The 18,020-nt window shown below is 41.5% G+C and overlaps 1 protein-coding gene across 2 annotated transcripts in view; it reads left to right on the top strand.

The window, feature by feature from the left end:
• The window catches only part of srebf2 (sterol regulatory element binding transcription factor 2), an 88,317-nt gene that overhangs the window by 14,254 nt on the left and 56,043 nt on the right, over positions 1 to 18,020 (top strand). For both annotated transcript variants that reach the window (XM_061884800.1, XM_061884798.1), the window contains 9 exons: positions 2,107 to 2,447; positions 6,663 to 6,837; positions 6,908 to 7,038; positions 7,121 to 7,552; positions 7,636 to 7,750; positions 7,822 to 7,967; positions 9,943 to 10,147; positions 10,231 to 10,406; positions 11,745 to 11,994. In XM_061884800.1, coding sequence (XP_061740784.1) covers positions 2,107 to 2,447; positions 6,663 to 6,837; positions 6,908 to 7,038; positions 7,121 to 7,552; positions 7,636 to 7,750; positions 7,822 to 7,967; positions 9,943 to 10,147; positions 10,231 to 10,406; positions 11,745 to 11,994 — 1,971 coding nt within the window. The remainder of the gene's footprint in view (positions 1 to 2,106; positions 2,448 to 6,662; positions 6,838 to 6,907; positions 7,039 to 7,120; positions 7,553 to 7,635; positions 7,751 to 7,821; positions 7,968 to 9,942; positions 10,148 to 10,230; positions 10,407 to 11,744; positions 11,995 to 18,020) is intronic.

The following is an 18,020-nucleotide window of genomic DNA, read 5'->3' as shown; positions in this document are numbered from 1 at the left end:
CAGTGTGCAGGTACAAAAGGTGTCTAATGCTTAAACCAAAAATAAACAAAAGGTGACTGCCCCTAAGAAAATGTATTGAAGCTTAAGAATGGCTATGCAGAATGAAACTAAAACTGAACTGGCTGCAGAGGAAACAAAAACAGAATGCTGGACGACAGCAAAGACTTCCTGTGGAGCAAAGATGGCATCAACAATGTACAACTTAACATGACTTGACAATGAACAATGTCCCAACAAAGAAGGATGAAAACAACTGAAATATTCTTGATTGCCAAAACAAAGTAGATGCGGGAAATATCGCTCAAAGGAACACATGAAACTGCTACAGAAAAATACCAAAAAAAGACAAAAAGCCACCAAAATAGGAGCGCTACACAAGAATTACAACACTACACACAGGAAAACAGCAAAAAACTTAAAATAAGTCACGTCGTGATGTGACTGGTCGTGACACTACAACTATTTTGAGACAAGAGCTATAGTGATGCATGGTTGGTTATGGTTTAAATTTCTATCTAACACTTGCGACAACGACTTTTTACTGTCAACTGAGTTTCGTTTTTTAATGATTTCTGATGGTGATGTGCCACGGGATTTTTTCAACGCACATGTGCCTTGGCTCAAAAAAGGTTGAAAAACACTGGTCTCGGTAATTGAGGAATGTAGTTCATCATGGAATCAGCACCATTTGTTACTAAACGTTTTGTTTTAGTTGAAAAACGATTTTGAACCGAATGGTCAACCTAATAATCGAAATTAAACCACACATTGCTCACAGCCTTAGTACTTCAGTTCAGTTCAGTTCCAGTTTATTTGGAATATGCATACGATACAATGTAATGTATCGCACAGTTCCAGTTGTTTCAATACAGGACGTCCGAAAAGGAGTAGGAAGATGCAGAGCTTATTTAATCCTACCTCATTTCATACCATAGCAATTTTATCCAATTTCCTTGTTCTCTGTAACAGATCAGTGAACAAATAAATAATACAAAAATAATATACCATAGTAAGCATACAAATATTAAATACATAATCTTTGTGTCAATAAAAAAAAGAAAGGGTTCAAGATGTTCATCATAATTCTTGTTCTGTGTACTTTGAGAATACTTGTAGTTTGAACAGTCTCTTAAACTGAATCATATTGGTGCTTTGTTGGATTTCTTTGCTTAATCCGTTCCATAATTTAATTCCACATACAGATATGCTCATGGTTTTAAGTGTTGTACGAGCATACACATATTTTAAATTAGATTTTCCTCTAAGGTTATATTTCTCCTCTTTTGTTGAGAAGAATTGTTTTACATTCGTAGCATGTTATAGTTTGCTTTGTACATCATTTTAGCTGTTTGCAAATGCACCAAATCATTGAATTTCAATAATTGTAATTTAATATAAAAAAAAAAAGTTCTCTATATCCAACATTATGTATCTTATATTATGTATGATCTTTTTTGTAACACAGTTAGTGAATGAAGCACATATTGGAAGTGGTTTCCCTGTATTTCTACACAATAACTCTGTAACACTAGTGAGCATTAGAGAATATTAAGTGATTTTTGGTCTAGAACATGTTACGCTTTATTCATTATTGATGTGTTTCTTGCTGCTTTACATTGTATATTTTTTTACATGAGCTTTACAATTCAATGTATCATCTATTAATACACATCTGTTATGTGTTTTCTTTTACCCTTTCAAGATTTACTTCGTCTATTTGTATTTGTGATATAGTTTCTCTTCTACCGTTACCAAATAGCATTATTTTAGTCTTACTGAGATTCAAAGATGGTCTGTTTTTGTCACACCATCTTTTTAATTTGTTAATTTCTTCTCTTATTATTTATAATAGCTTCTGTGTGTTCTCTCCTGAACAAAATGCCGTTGTATCATCTGCAAATAATACTAACTTTATTAGTATGTAAAGATTTAGCTCAAATTAGCAGACTTCAAAGAAAATAAACAAGAAAACTTGAACATGATGTTTATAAATTATATAGAATGCCTTAACTTGATGATTGATTGCGTGTTCATGTTGGAATGTATATGTATCTTTATTAGGATGTCAGCATATTTACATTTTTATTAATTTGCCCATTTCCTCAGAGATGCTCCAGTATGTCAAGGGCGACTTCCCAGACCTGTTTGAGGAGCCGATGGCCATCTCTGGCTCTCTCAGCACCGCTCCTCGACCCGCCAATCAAAACGCTCAGACTCCCCAATCATCAACCCCAGTCGTCCCACAATTCCCCAACGCTGGCCTCTCTGCCCCCCAGTCGCTGTCACCCAGGTCCGGGTCGCTCCCGCCTTCTCTCTCCCCTACTCAGACCCCTGCCACAGCATCCACAGGGCAGCAGCATGTGACCCGCAGCCCCCCACCGCTTCAGCCACGACCCCCAGTGGTCCAACCCATCCAACCCCAACCGATGGCTCAGCCTACCATCCAGGTTTGTGCATTTCATACACGTGACATCTTTGAAGTCGAGAAATGCTTGTTTTAGTTCATCAGTGCCTTAAAGTTCAAGTTCTTGAAAAGTTTGTTAGTGAACAGCTTAAAGAATTCTTGGACACCTATGATCTGCTTTCTCAACAACAATGAGGTTTTAGAAATAGACAGCACCATAATTAGTGTTATTAATGTTGTGAATGACATGATTGAGACACTGAATTGCAAAAAATATTGTTCAGCTTTATTTATCGACTTGTCAAAAGCATTTGATACAGTCGACTATATCATTTTGGCCGACGGACTACACAGGACTGGCCTACCTCAGCATACTGTAAAGTGCTTTTCTAATACAGTAGCATGTCCGATATAACCCAGTTTGCCAAGTCCTCTTTGTCTTTCCTCCCGTGTTAAAGGGTGTACCTCAGGGTTCCACATTAGGTCCTTTCCTGTTTTCCATCTATGTAAATAATCTCTGTGGTAATGCAGGGTTTCCCTTTGATGTCACGGCATTGTCTATTACCGCCACACCTTGAAAATATAGCTTTTTGGTTTTTTTTTACTTGAAAACAAATTAAAGTAATCAATCAATCAATCAATGTTTACTTATATAGCCCTAAATCACTAGTGTCTCAAAGGGCTGCACAAACCACCACGACATCCTCGGTAGGCCCATATAAGGGCAAGGAAAACTCACACCCAGTGGGACATTGGTGACAATTATGACCCAGTGGGACGTCGGTGACAATGATGACTATGAGAACCTTAGAGAGGAGGAAAGCAATGGATGTCGAGCGGATCTAACAGGATACTGTGAAAGTTCAATCCACAATGGATACAACACAGTCGCGAGAGTCCAGTCCAAAGAGGATCCAAGACACAGCAGCGAGAGTCCCGTTCACAGCGGAGCCAGCAGGAAACCATCCCAAGCGTAGGCGGACCAGCAGCGCAGAGATGTCCCCAGCCGATACACAGGCGAGCAGTACATGGCCACCGGATCGGACCGGACCCCCTCCACACGGGAGAGTGGGACATAGAAGAAAAAGAAAAGAAACGGCAGATCAACTGGTCTAAAAAGGAGGTCTATTTAAAGGCTAGAGTATACAAATGAGTTTTAAGGTGAGACTTAAATGCTTCTACTGAGGTGGCATCGCGAACTGTTACCGGGAGGGTATTCCAGAGTACTGGAGCCCGAACGGAAAATGCTCTATAGCCCGCAGACTTTTTTTGGGCTTTGGGAATCACTAATAAGCCGGAGTCCTTTGAACGCAGATTTCTTGCCGGGACATATGGTACAATACAATCGGCAAGATAAGATGGAGCTAGACCGTGTAGTATTTTATACGTAAGTAGTAAAACCTTAAAGTCACATCTTAAGTGCACAGGAAGCCAGTGCAGGTGAGCCAGTACAGGCGTAATGTGATCAAACTTTCTTGTTCTTGTCAAAAGTCTAGCAGCCGCATTTTGTACCAACTGTAATCTTTTAATGCTAGACATGGGGAGACCCGAAAATAATACGTTACAGTAGTCGAGGCGAGACGTAACAAACGCATGGATAATGATCTCAGCGTCTTTAGTGGACAGAATGGAGCGAATTTTAGCGATGTTACGGAGATGAAAGAAGGCCGTTTTAGTAACGCTTTTAATGTGTGCCTCAAAGGAGAGAGTTGGGTCGAAGATAATACCCAGATTCTTTACCGTGTCGCCTTGTTTAATTGTTTGGTTGTCAAATGTTAGAGTTGTATTATTAAATAGAGTTCGGTGTCTAGCAGGACCGATAATCAGCATTTCCGTTTTTTTGGCGTTGAGTTGCAAAAAGTTAGCGGACATCCATTGTTTAATTTCATTAAGACACGCCTCCAGCTGACTACAATCCGGCGTGTTGGTCAGCTTTAGGGGCATGTAGAGTTGGGTGTCATCAGCATAACAGTGAAAGCTAATACCGTATTTACGTATGATGTCACCTAGCGGCAGCATGTAGATGCTGAAGAGTGCAGGGCCAAGGACCGAACCCTGGGGAACTCCACACGTTACCTTAACGTAGTCAGAGGTCACATTGTTATGGGAGACACACTGCATCCTATCAGTAAGATAAGAGTTAAACCAAGACAGGGCTAAGTCTGACATACCAATTCGTGTTTTGATACGTTCTAATAAAATATGATCGACGGTATCGAAAGCAGCGCTAAGATCGAGGAGCAGCAACATAGATGACGCATCAGAATCCATCGTTAGCAATAGATCATTAGTCATTTTTGCGAGGGCTGTCTCCGTGGAGTGATTTGCCCTGAAACCGGATTGAAAGGTTTCACATAGATTGTTAGACGCTAAGTGTTCATTTAACTGCTCCGCAATGCCCAGAAGAAAACACAAAGTCCAACGCTATTTTTAACTTTTATTACCAAACTTATGATAACAAATTCCAACACGTTTTACCTCAAGTTCAAACACTTTTAGTCTCGTGATTCCGCGCTTTCCCGAACTCGCAATAATACTTCCTCATTCTCCGCCAATCACCTTTCAGGCACGCACAGTTTGCAGCCATGGGAAAAACTGGAGCATTATCAGCATAACTGCGATCTGGACGTGATTTTTATATTTATTGCAGATATACATCCATCTACAAATGCGCAAATATTAAGAGGACAGTGGCGGCTTTTAGGCAGAGAAAGTCCAATTAGAGCAACAGCGCCAATCAAGTGTGACGTCATGCTCCCTGCAGCTAGCATCTTTTGTCAGAGACATCAAGAGGCAGAAGAAGTCTCTAAACACGAGTACATACTATAATAACACCGTAAGAAGATGCTACATTTGTTGCTAGTTGTTTTTCATTTAGAAAAAAGTTATTAGTCTGGAAACACTTGAAAAAATCTCTACAAAGTACATTGTACAAAAAGTACCAACACGTGAAAATATGGCAAAACTATTAAGAAAATAATACTTATTCATAACAGATTTGTTTTAAATGTATGAATACATTTTGGAGCCTTTTTATAGAAAATCATATATCAAAGCAAATTGCTCTGACACCATGGTGACTACGCCCATAACCACGCCCCAACCACCACAGGTATCTTGCAGTAATGTGTCGAATGCAACGTCTTGTTTTATGAAGATGACGCAGTCATATACTGTATATTGTTCATCCCCAGCTGTAGCGCAAACTGTTTGAGCTCTTGGAGTGAGCTTTTGATGATGTTCAGTCCCAGCTGACTCAGCTTCGACTAGCGCTAAATACTGTATATATACATACATTTATGGTGATGTTTTTCTCCGACTGCCATTGAACATTCCAAAAAGATCAACTGCTCATTGGGTTGAACTTGAAAAGGTCATGACATATACCGGTAAGTACTTAGGGATTGTTATTGATGAGAACTTGTCTTTCCAAATATCACATTGAACATTATTTTTTTTCTTTAGAAACAAGTCTTGTTTTTCCTGAGAAATTAGGAAATGCTTGATTAGGATCACCACTTTCAAAGCTTCTGTTAGTTTATTACTGGTTGTGGCAACCTTGTCCACCATTGCACTTAATGTGCAACGGCAAACTGTCCATTTTTTTCTGTTCCAAGATTTTCTTGATGGATGGTTTTTATATATAAATCACTTCTTGCTCTGCTTTCCCCTTAGTTATGTCCTTACATGTGTAGAGACTGCGGTCGCTCTGGCTTAAGGTTGCAGGACATCCTTAACATGTTTGTTCCTAGAACAAACACACATCTTGGACAAAAAAACCCTTCAGATATGTTGCTCCATGGTCTTTGAATGGCTTTCAAAAGGATCTGAGGTTACCTGAGCTGATCCCTTTTGGGGAATTTCAGCCCATTTTAAAGGATAAAGAAACCAGTTATTTTGAGCATTGTATTTGATTTGATTTGTTTTTATTTAAACATTTTATAATTTTTTGACCCATCACATGTTTTTATATTAATGTTGTAAGTAATGTACACTCTTAACTGTGGCGTGTGACTGCTGCTGTTTTTGTTATGTATAATTTATGTAACGTTGTCAAGCTGCCCTCTTGGCCAGGTCACTTTTGGAAAAGAGATTTTATTCTCAGTGAGTTTTTTTTACCTGATTAGATAAAGTATATTGATTGACTGTTAAAGTATGTGTATATTTTTCAGCAAGTTTCTCATATGTCAATATTCTCCACTGTGGCCCAAACTGAAAGGAAAGCTTTATTGATCAAAGAAATTGTTTTAAAATGCAGGTGCAGACCCACACGATCCCAATGCAGACTCAGCGATTCCCAGTACACACCCTGGTTCCAACAGCGATCCCGACACAAGCCACCCAAGCTGTGATGGTTGCCTCCAACAGTGGCCAGTCCCGTTTTATCCCAAACCCAGTCATCTGCGCCCAAAGCCCTTCTCCTGGTTTCCCAGGTTTTGAAGAAATTGAACAGAAGCTCTTTGAATGTGCTTTCCTTGCTCATTTGTTTTTGTCGTTCCCCAGTGCTCCAACCACAGCTACCGAGTATCATGAGCCCATTGACGTTTCAGCATCACCGCCTTCTGACACCCACTGGTCAAACCATCCAGACTATATCCACGGCGCCCACTGCAATCCATGCTGTGCAGCAGCCTGTGAGTAACCACAACTATGCTGGTCCCTAAAAATCCTACAGATGCCAGATCCTAAACTTCTGTTTTGGGGTTCCTTGGCTAGGTTCTGGTTCCACAGCCTCAAATTCTAAATACTGATTCCCTTGTTTTGACGACACTTAAACCAGAATGTACTCAGGTACTCACAACCATGCAACATCCAGCAGGGATCACCACTTTTACCACAACCCCCCAGAACACGACACTGCAAGTCCCGTTATACAGCTATCAGTACCCTCAAAAGACTGCGATTCCTTTTATGGTGGGAGGGGGAGATAAGCTCACCCTTAAACAGGTACCATCAGGCTCTGCCCACAACACACATGTTGCCAACGGAGAGCTGAGCCCAGTGACAGGAAGTCTGATGTGCCAAGGAGGGGTGGTAAAAGAGGGTGAAAGGAGAACCACCCACAACATTGTTGAAAAGAGGTACCGCTCGTCCATCAATGACAAGATTGTGGAGCTCAGAAACTTGGTTGTGGGCAATGATGTTAAGGTCAGCGTTTTTGTTATGTTCAAAATAAAAAAAATGCTCACCTCGCTTTTTTTGTCTCTGAATATGTGTGGGGTTTTTTACAGATGCATAAGTCGGGAGTGTTGACCAAAGCTATTGATTACATTAAGTACCTGAAACAGGTCAACCACAGACTCCGTCAGGAGAACCTGACCCTCAGGATGGCCAACCAGAGGAACAGTACGTGTCATGAATACGTAAAGAGCCATGTGTACCACGTTTGGCTTAATTACGAACTGTCTTTATTTCAGAGCTAGTGACACTGTCCGAGGATATGGAGCCGAAAGAGGAAATTCCGATAATGTCACCTCCAGCCTCTGACTCGGGCTCCCCCCTCCAGTACTCGCCATTCTGTTTGGACTCTGACCCTGGCACCCCATTACTTGATGACGAGCTGGTGAGGCCACTTTTCCTGAGTCACACTATTTACACTAGGATTGTCCCGACACCAATATTTTGGTACCGGTACCAAAATGTATTTCAATTTTTTTGGATACTTTTCTAACTAAAAGGGACCACAAAAAATGTTATTATTGGCTTTATATCAGCAAAAAATCTTACGGTACATTAAATATATGTTTATTACTATTACCTGCTCAGTGGCCTTGTGGTTAGAGTGTCCGCCCTGAGACTGGAAGGTCGTGAGTTCAAAACCTGGCCTAGTCATACCAAAGACTATAAACGTCATACGCTCTCGCGGATCAGAGAGTTAGCGGCATGGGTAAAGTTAGCAGTGGCAGGTGGTGCTAGCGGAGCAGTGCAAGTGGTACTACGAGAGAGAGAGAAGGTGCCAATCTGGTAACAAATGGAGGAAAAATAATTAGTTCCCAAGAAAAAAAGCAAGGAGTACATCGCTGGCGGTGGTTTGGCTTCGAGCGGTAAAATGTCGAACAGCCAACCGTAATATGTCAAGTATGCGGCAAAAGCGTTGCTACAAAAAGTAGCAGCACTGTTAATTTGTAGCATCATTTGAAAAGTTACCCGCGAGAGAATAAAGAGTGCTTGAAACTCCGCATGTCAACATCTCGGCCGGTGCCTCAGTCAACAAAATGCCGAAGCAACAAGCACTGATCCAATTGAGCCAGGCGTGTTCCATTTCCACATCAACACTGTTTGGAAAAAAATAGTCAACAACAGAAGGAGATAACGTCTGTAGTAACCTACCACAAAGTGAAGGACAGACATTATTTGATTTGCTATTATGCAGCTAATTTTTATTTTACACTTTTTGAAATATCTTTTGTGACATCCTGCACCAAAGTGCAAGTTATTAGTTTTGAAATATTGTAGTGGGGTTTTTTACGATAAGTGCACTTTAAGTTAGTGTTGTATTGATAGGTCATCTTAGGGACATCATGCAAAAGTGCACTCACAGCTTGTTTTAAAATGTCTCTGACAATCTTGCACTTTCTGTTTTGAAATTACATGAATGCTTGTGCCACTGCTTAATAACTGTTTAATAAATACAGTTTTGGTAAATTGATTTAGTTGGGATTTCCCTCTCTGCATGAAAGTTTCAAATTAGCATATATTAATGCAGTATGAACAATAATGTTTTAATGTAGACAACCTAGAATCATCATACTGTTGTGATTATATGCATCAAGTGTTAATTCAAGGCTAAGGCAATATATTGAGATATATATCGTGTATCGTGACATGGCCTAAAAATATCAAGATATTAATAAAAGGCCGTATCACCCAGCCCTAATTGCAATCCAAGAACAATTTTGTCCTTCAAATAAAATAGTGAACATACTAGACTTTTAGTGTTAAAGAAACAAAGGCTCCTAATTTGTTTGTTGAAGTATGCAATAAGATATTGTAATTTCCTATTCAAAATCATGAAGGACAAGCGGTAGAAAATTAATTATTAATCTACTTGTTTATTTACTGTTAATATTTGGTTATTTTCTGTTGTAGCATGTTCTTGCCACACTACTGTTAAAATGTAATAACCATTTATTCTTCTGTTGTTTGATACTTTAAATTAGTTTTGGAGGATAACACAAATTTAGGTATCGAGCCGATACCAATTAGATACAGGATCATACATTGATCGTATTCGAAGTTCGAGGTCGTTAAGCACAACCAGAATTATTCCATACATTAGCCGCACCAGGTTATGAGGCTAAGAAAATGAAAGGATTTTAAAATACAGTAATTCAATTTTGGAACACAGAAAATCGTAAACCGAGGACCATCTGAAGACTGTCCTTAATTTGCTTATCCTTCTCAAAGATGATTTTGGCCGTATCTGTTTGTGTTTTTCATTTTTATCTAAATATCATTGCAAAGTGTATTGTACTCGGCAAGCCTATTCATAAATGTTCGTGCTCACCTGATATTAGCGATGTCATGCTTTCTTTCAGATGAAGTGCGAGCCAGACTCTCCTTCCTCAGTTGGCGTGATGGATGGTTCTCGCCTGCTTCTCTGTGCCCTGATCTTCTTTGGTCTGTCTCTGAACCCACTGCCCTCGCTGTTGGGGTCTGACACGTCTTCAAGCCCAAGTCTTTCTGCAGGGCATGGGCCATCAAGGACGCTTGTTTGGTTCCCAAGTCCCACACAGGACTTTGGTGAGTCAAGTTAGCCATGGCGAGAGAATCTCCACACCCCGGTGCCTTGATGGTGTTTTTTTGTCTTCTCCCAAACTCTATAGCCTCGTGGCTGCGCTGTATGTTGCCGTGGCTGATGGTTTGGGTCATCAGTGGGGTGGGAGCAGTGTGGGGTTGTGTCCGTGTGCTGTACCTTTGGGAACCTGTCACGCCGCTTCACTCCCCGAAGTCGGTGTCCTTCTGGAGGCACCGCAAGCAAGCCGATGCACACCTCAAGCGCGTAAGTACATTATGGCCAGGTTGCTCTTGGAAAATAGATTTTAATCTCAGTGAGTTTGAAATGCTGTAAGTACACGCGTAAGTACAATTTTGTTGTTATTTACACATCTTGCATGCATGAGATGACATTTAGCTGCTGCATTTAAACATCACAGTTGCCACACCACTTTGTTGCGAAAAAGGGATGTGCCGATCAATCGGACCACCAATCCGTATCGGCTGATATTCTTTGAAAAAAGTATGTGATCGCCATTGCCGATTAATGCCTTTCAATGCATCACAAACACTGGTCCCTTCTGGCTGATAATGTATTTCTTTTTTAGTCCCGCGGCTGACTAATTGTGTATCTGCGTACAGGGTGTGGAGCCACTTCCCTAAATAAAAATTAATAACCTCCGTTGCGGTAAATGAACTGCATTTTCTTGTACCTTGTTAGTAAGGGTGTGAACCTTTTGGGACCAGAGGATTCAACCTGATTCCGATTTCTTGGGTGACGATTGTATTCAGAATTGATGCTCAATTCAACACAATTCTCGATTGAAACCCATTTTCGATATGTATTATTTGGTATAATAATTACAATGAAACTAAGGTTACATGTCCCGAAAGCTCTTTCTGTTTGCATTGATATGGCTTTAGAACGTCTTTTTTAAAATGGATTCTTTTAAAAAGTATATGTATAATTTTTCTGTGTTTATTTATTTATCATTTAAATAGATTTTTGAAAAATTCTAATCAATTTAGATCAGAATGAGTAGGGATCACCATTCAGATGCAAAACAATTTTTTTGTGCACCCCTACATAGTATTTTATGTGTCATTATCAAGTATTAGGACGAGGCTAAACATGTTACACACTGAGCAAAAGCGGGAGTTGGCACGCTAATAGCTAAGCCAGCAGCTAAGTTAGCTAGAAATATTGATTTCAATGAAGACTATATAGTAGTTTTTTTGTTTAGGTATTGTGTACTATTGACTTTGTTTTGCTCAAACAATTGTATGTATTTACAGAGAATAAGTAAATCGTTAAAATATTGTGATATATTTGTTAAACTGTCAATAGCACTCACCATTAATACACTAAGAACATGCAATCTCACTCACGGTTGATCAGAATCGATAGCATAAATCCCTGCTCAGAACATCCCTAGATTTAACACACCAGCAGTCATCACTCTTTCATCCCCCAGAAAGTTATCTGGTTGGGTGCCTTGCTCAAGGCCCCTTGCCCCCTTTTTCTTTTTGTATCTCAACTTAATCCGATGCTAAAGTCGTGTTCAGGCCTTTATTAGCCTTGCAGTCTTTCCCTAAAATGGCTCCTGTCTCCCTTCCCTCGTAGGGGGACTATGCTGCTGCATTGCCTCGTTTAGAGACCTGTCTGTCCATCTTGACCAGAGCTTTGCCCTCCACCAAACTGGATCTGGTGTGCTCGTTGTCCTGGAACGTGATTCGCTATTGTTTGCATCGCCCAACCCCGGTCGGCTGGCTGGTTCACCAAGTCGGAGGAAAACACGAAGGGGACGAGGCGAGGACGAGTGCAAAGGATGCAGCACTGGTTTACCATCGTCTGAGCCAACTGCAACTCACAGGTAAGCGGTGTTTTGGGATATTAAAATAATTCTTATTGCACCACGTCCGTGCACACTTGATTTTGGATTATTTGGTTGTTCTAAGTCTGTACAGAACAGCATGGTTGTACAAGGTTTGTTTGGCATGGTTGAGTAACCAGGTTGTATAATCGATGCGGTGGTTCCAGAAACAAAATGATGCTGTGTCATATTACAAAACTCAAAACCAGTGAAGTTGTAAATGGTAAATAAAAACAGAATACAATGATTTGCAAATCCTTTTCAACTTATATTCAATTGAATAAACTGCAAACACAAGATACTTAACGTTCGAACTGGTAAACTTAGTTATTTTTTGCAAATATTAGCTCTTTTGGACATTGATGCATGCAACGTATATCAAACAAGCTAGCACAAGTGGCAAAAAAGATTGAGAAAGTTGAAGAATGCTCATCAAACACTTATTTGAAACATCCCACAGGTGAACAGGCTAATACTCGGCCACCTGTTCAGAGGCCTTGTGGTTAGAGTGTCCGCCCTGAGATCGGTAGGTTGTGAGTTCAAACCCCGGCCAAGTCATACCAAAGACTATAAAAATGGGACCCATTACCTCCCTGCTTGGCACTCAGCATCGAGGATTGGAATTGGGGGTTAAATGACCAAAAATAATTCCTGCTGCTGCTCACTGCTCCCCTCACTTCCAGGGGGAGGATCAAGGGTGATGGGTCAAATGCAGAGAATAATTTCGACACGTGTTTGACAATCATTGGTATTTTAACTTTTAACTTTAACTTTGTTTGGGAACAGATGGACAACATTTCTCAGCCAGCTGTGGCAAGAGATTTTGGGATTTCACTACACACGGTCTGTAATATCAAAAGGTTCAAAGAATCTGGAGAAATCACTGCACATAAGCGGCAAGGCTGAAAACCAACACTAAATGCCTGTGACCTTTGATCCCTCAGGCAGAACTGCATCAGTGTGTAAAGGATATCACCATATGGGCTCAGGAACACTTCGGAAAACCACTGTCTGTAACTAAAGTTGGTCGCTGCATCTGTAATTGCAAGTTAAAACTCTACGATGCAAAGCGAAAGCCATTTATCAACAACACCCAGAAACACCGTTGGCTTGGCTGGGCCCGAGCTCAACTAAGATGGACTGATGCAAAGTGGAAAAGTGTTCTGTGGTCTGACAAGTCCACATTTCAAAATTGTTTTTGGAAACTGTGTACGTTGTGTCCTCCGGACCAAAGAGGAAAATAACAATCCAGATTGTTATAGGCAAAAAGTTCAAAAGCCAGTATCTGTGATGGTATGGGGGTGTATTAGTGAACCAAGGCACATCTGTGAAGGCACCATTGATGCTGAAAGGTACATACAGGTTTTGGGGCAGCATACGTTGCCACCCAAGAATTTTTTTTTTTTCATTGACGCCCCTGCTTATTTCAGCAAGACAATGTCAAGACACATTCTGCACATGTTACAACAGCGTGGCTTCGTACTATAAGTGTGCGGGTACAAGACTGGCATGCCTGTAGTCCAGACCTGTCTCCCATTGAAAATGTGTGGCACATTACAGAGCCTAAAATATCACCACAGAGACCCCAGACTGTTGGACAACGTAAGCTGTACATCAAGCAACAATGGGAAAAAATACCACTTCAAAAATGTGTCACTGCCATTAAATTCTAAGTTAATGATTATTTGCAAACAAAATTAGTTTCTCTATTCGAACATTAATGTATTAATTTTGCAGTCTATTCAAGTGAATATAAGTTGAAACAGATTTGCAAATCATTGTATCCATCCATCCATTTCCTACCCTGGACAAGTAACAATGCTCCAATCACTGTATCACAAAAAAATAAGAGTTGTAGAAATTATTGGAAACTTAAGACAGCCATGACATTATGTCCTTCACAAGTGTATGTAAGGTTTTGACCACGACTGTATATCAATTCATACTGTAACGAGCAGCTGCTGTAGGGCTAGGCAATAATGTGATCGTGATAGTTGATTGAGTTTAATTTTAGTTCGATCACGGTGATCAGCTGTTAACATATTTCCTTGATCAAACATGGCCGAAATGTATTTTAGAACTTGCCGCTGTAGTAAGCAGTTGGAAAGTAATGATGCTCAGTATGATCCTGCACGGAAAAATCCACCTTTATTGACTGTGATCCTGTGTTTGTCTGTGAATATGTCTGTTTGTGCATGTGTCTGTGTGCACGACCTCCCATTCCACCGTTGGAAAGTGAGGCTTGTCACAATGTAAATAATGTTCAATCAACATTGTGCCTCTTCCCCTTACAAAGCTGAAAGTGCAGCCCAAAGGAATACAATGAATAAATAAATATGACTAACACTAGCATAGAAGTTGAAACACATTTACTTTCACTATTTGCTGCAGCTCACCAGTAACCCTGCCCCAAATGCGGACTTGCAGGCACTGAGAACATCGACGTAATAGGTCCAGACTGGGCGAATCAACACACCCACTAATTTAATCAGAAAAAGGCATTTTTATATCTAAATATTATTTAATCAGACTTTTTATTAATCTGCAAATATTCCATTCCTCTGATATAAAATATACTAAATAAACGGCAGACTGACACTTTCTGTTTTTTTTGTTTGTGTATAGAAAAACATTTTGTTTTAAAACCTCCACAATGTGAGCCACCGCTTGTTTGGCAAAGCCCTTGTGAGAAGCACTGAGGTGTACAAGTCATTAAAGAATACAAAGAATTGACTATTTGAAAGTGTTGTTTTGTAAATGTTAAATTGAAATAAAAGTCTTTAAATTATTAACCACACCAACTCTACTTTGTTTACTGCAGAATGTTTTTGATGACATGCAAAAAAAAAGTTAAAATTTTAAGAGAGAAAAAAAAGTTTTTCCCTTTTACCCCCAGAAAACGTACCGCAAAAGAAGCAAAACCGGGGTCCTAAAACCGGGTACGGACAGTAGTGTGTGTTAGCTGTACTGTTGCACCAGTTGTCCGCTGTTATCATATATTACCTCTATCAAACATGTTGGACGTGTCTGTTACTAGATACTGTAGTAGTAAACTGTAGGGATGCGGTGCTCACTATAATCCTGTGCGGGAAAATCTGCTTTAAATAAAGATGATTTAAAAAAAAGTGATATTAATCGAGATGGGATGATAGGAAAAACATAATCGTGATAATTGTTTTCGCCTTATCGCCCAGTTATGTCAATGTTCTATGTTCATGTGGTTTAAATTTGATGTCAGTTTTTCCCATGGTTACAAACACACTGTCCATGCCGGAACGGTGATTGGCGGAGAATGAGGAAGTGTTGTTGTGCGAACACTCAAGGAGACGAGAGTGTATTTACGGGAGGGGAAACCTATTGGATTTGTGCCGTTATTTGTTATCATAAGATTGGTAATAATAGTTAAAAATACCGTCAAACTTTGTGTGATTTCTTCTGGGGGCTACAATACAGGATATTACTTTAATTTGTTTTCAAGTACAAAAAGTGCCGTCGCACAAGAGGTAAAACCTGTTGGAATTTGTTGTCATAAGTTTGGTAATGAAAGTTTAAAAATAGCGTTGAACTTTGTGTGATTTCTACTCAGGGCAACATTAAAGTACAGGTGCTGGTCATATTATTAGAATATCATGAAAAAGTTGATTTATTTCATTAATTCCATTTAGAAAGTCAAACTTGTAGAATGTATACATTCATTCCAAACAGACTGATACATTTCAAGTGTTTTTTGCCAAACAGGAGATGATTATAGCTGACAACCAATGAAAACCCTAAATTCAACATCTCAGAAAATTAGAATATGGTGAAAAGGTCAGATATTGAAGACACCTGGTGCCACACTCTAATTAGCTAACTAACTCAAAACACCTGTGGAAAAGCCTTTAAATGGTCTCTCGTTTTGATTCTGTATGACACACAATCATGGGGAAGACTGCTGACTTGACAACTGTCCAAAAGATGACCATTGATACTTTAAAGAAGGAGGGCAAGACACAAAAGGTCATTGCCAAAGAGGTTGGATGTTCCCAGAGCTCTGTGTCCAAGCACATTAATAGAGAGGCAAAGGGAAGACAAAGATGTGGTAGAAAAAAAGTGTACAAGCAAGAGGGATAACCGCGCCCTGGAGAGGATTGTCAAACAAAACCATTTCAAAAATGTGGGGGAGATCCACAAAGAGTGGACTGCAGCTGGAGACAGTGCTTCAAGAACCACCACGCACCGACGTATGCAAGATATGGGCTTCAGCTGTCGCATTCCTTGTGTAAAGCCACTCTTGTATAAGAGACAACGTCAAAAGCGTCTCGCCTGGGCTCAAGACAAAAAGGACTGGACTGCTGCTGAGTGGTCCAAAGTTATGTTTTCAGATGAAAGTAAATTTTGTATCTCCTTTGGAAATCAAGGTCCCAGAGTCTGGAGGAAGACAGGAGAGGCACAGAATCCATGTTGCCTGAAGTCCAGTGTCAAATTTCCACAATCGGTAATGGTCTGGAGTGCTATGTCATCTGCTGGTGTTGGTCCACTGTGTTTCCTGAGGTCTAGGGTCAATGCAGCAGTCTATCAGGAAGCTTTAGAACACTTTATGCTGCCTGCCGCGGACCAATTTTATGGTGGTGAAGATTTTATTTTCCAACATGACTTGGCACCTGCACACAGTGCCATATCTACCAGTACCTGGTTTAAGGACCATGGTATCCCTGTTCTTGATTGGCCTGCAAACTCACCTGACCTTAACCCAATAGAAAACCTATGGGGTATTGTGAAGCGGAAGATGCGAGATGCCTGACCCAACAATGCTGAAGAGCTGAAGGCAGCCCCATACAGCAGCTGTCTGCGGCTGTATGGGGCTGTGACGCTGGGCGTGGTTGGCGGTGCGTTGGGGTGCTTGGTCGTCCGGGGTGGATGTCCGGTGGCTCGATTGGCCTGGCTGTGGATGAGTTGGGGTCGGTTTGTTGGCGGCCTCGGAGGTAGCAGGGGGTGTGCATTGTTATGGTTTACGGGGTCGGATTTTTTATTTTTTTTTAAAATGTATTTATTTTGTCTCGGCTCCGTCGGCCGCGGGTGTTTGTACTGCGGGCGGGCGGTGGTGGTGATGGTTGCTGTGGTGCTACCGGTGGTTGGCATTGCTGTGTTGGGTTGGAGTGGTGGGGGGACTGTGATTGGTGTCAGCGCGCCTGTGGGGTTGTGGGTGATGGCTGGCGTTGGGTTGCCGGCTGGTTTGAATGCTGACGTGCGGACGGGATGCATTGGCTTCTTCCCCCATTGGGGGGCTCCGTCCCCTGGCCGGGACTCGTATGGGCACGTTGCTGTGTGGATGGCCGGGATGCAGTGTTTGCATTGGGCACGGTGCTGTGCGGTTTTTCCTGCGTTCGGTTGCCGGTATGGGCTCTGCAGGGCTGGGTTGGGGTAGGCGGGTGCTGGCTTTGTTTGGCAGGGGGTGGACTCTCGTGGCGTCTTCTTAAAGAGGTCTGGTGTAGGTCACGGGCCGTGGGGGAGGACGGTGGCCTCCTGGCCGTAGTTCCTTGTTGTCGCCTGCATGGACTGGGGGAGGGGGAGGGGGGGTATGTCCGAGCCCTCTATTCCTCCTACTTATAGCACACACACTCACACATATATAAGACTTTAGGGGATTGACCTGCAGGGAGGCATGGTAGGGGGGATAAGGACGCCTCCTATGGGACTCCAGTCCTCCTGTCTTGTCCCCTGCTCGTCCATCAATCTTAGCTGCATTATAGACACTTAGGATTTGGGGGGCTCGGCTTGGTTGGGACCCACCATGACCTTGATGTCCCCCAATTTTAATCGCATTATTAGTTTCAAAAGCATACACATTTCACTCATGCTACTGTACACACACCAACAGGGACTGGAGGTCGGCTGTAACGGCTGGCCTCCTAATTTTAACTGCACAGTAGACACTCTGGGGGCCCTGTACACATGGATGAGTGGGTTGGGGTTTGGGAGTACGGCGCGGCCCTCATTGCCTCCTCGGCCAGCGCGGGTTGCGGGGACTGCGGTCTGGTGGTCTG

This window comes from Nerophis ophidion, linkage group LG23, assembly GCF_033978795.1.
Source record: "Nerophis ophidion isolate RoL-2023_Sa linkage group LG23, RoL_Noph_v1.0, whole genome shotgun sequence".
In the NCBI taxonomy this organism is placed as follows: Eukaryota; Metazoa; Chordata; class Actinopteri; order Syngnathiformes; family Syngnathidae; genus Nerophis; species Nerophis ophidion.
Note: the sequence above shows the minus strand (reverse complement) of the source record. Positions and strands in the feature narration are given on the sequence as shown.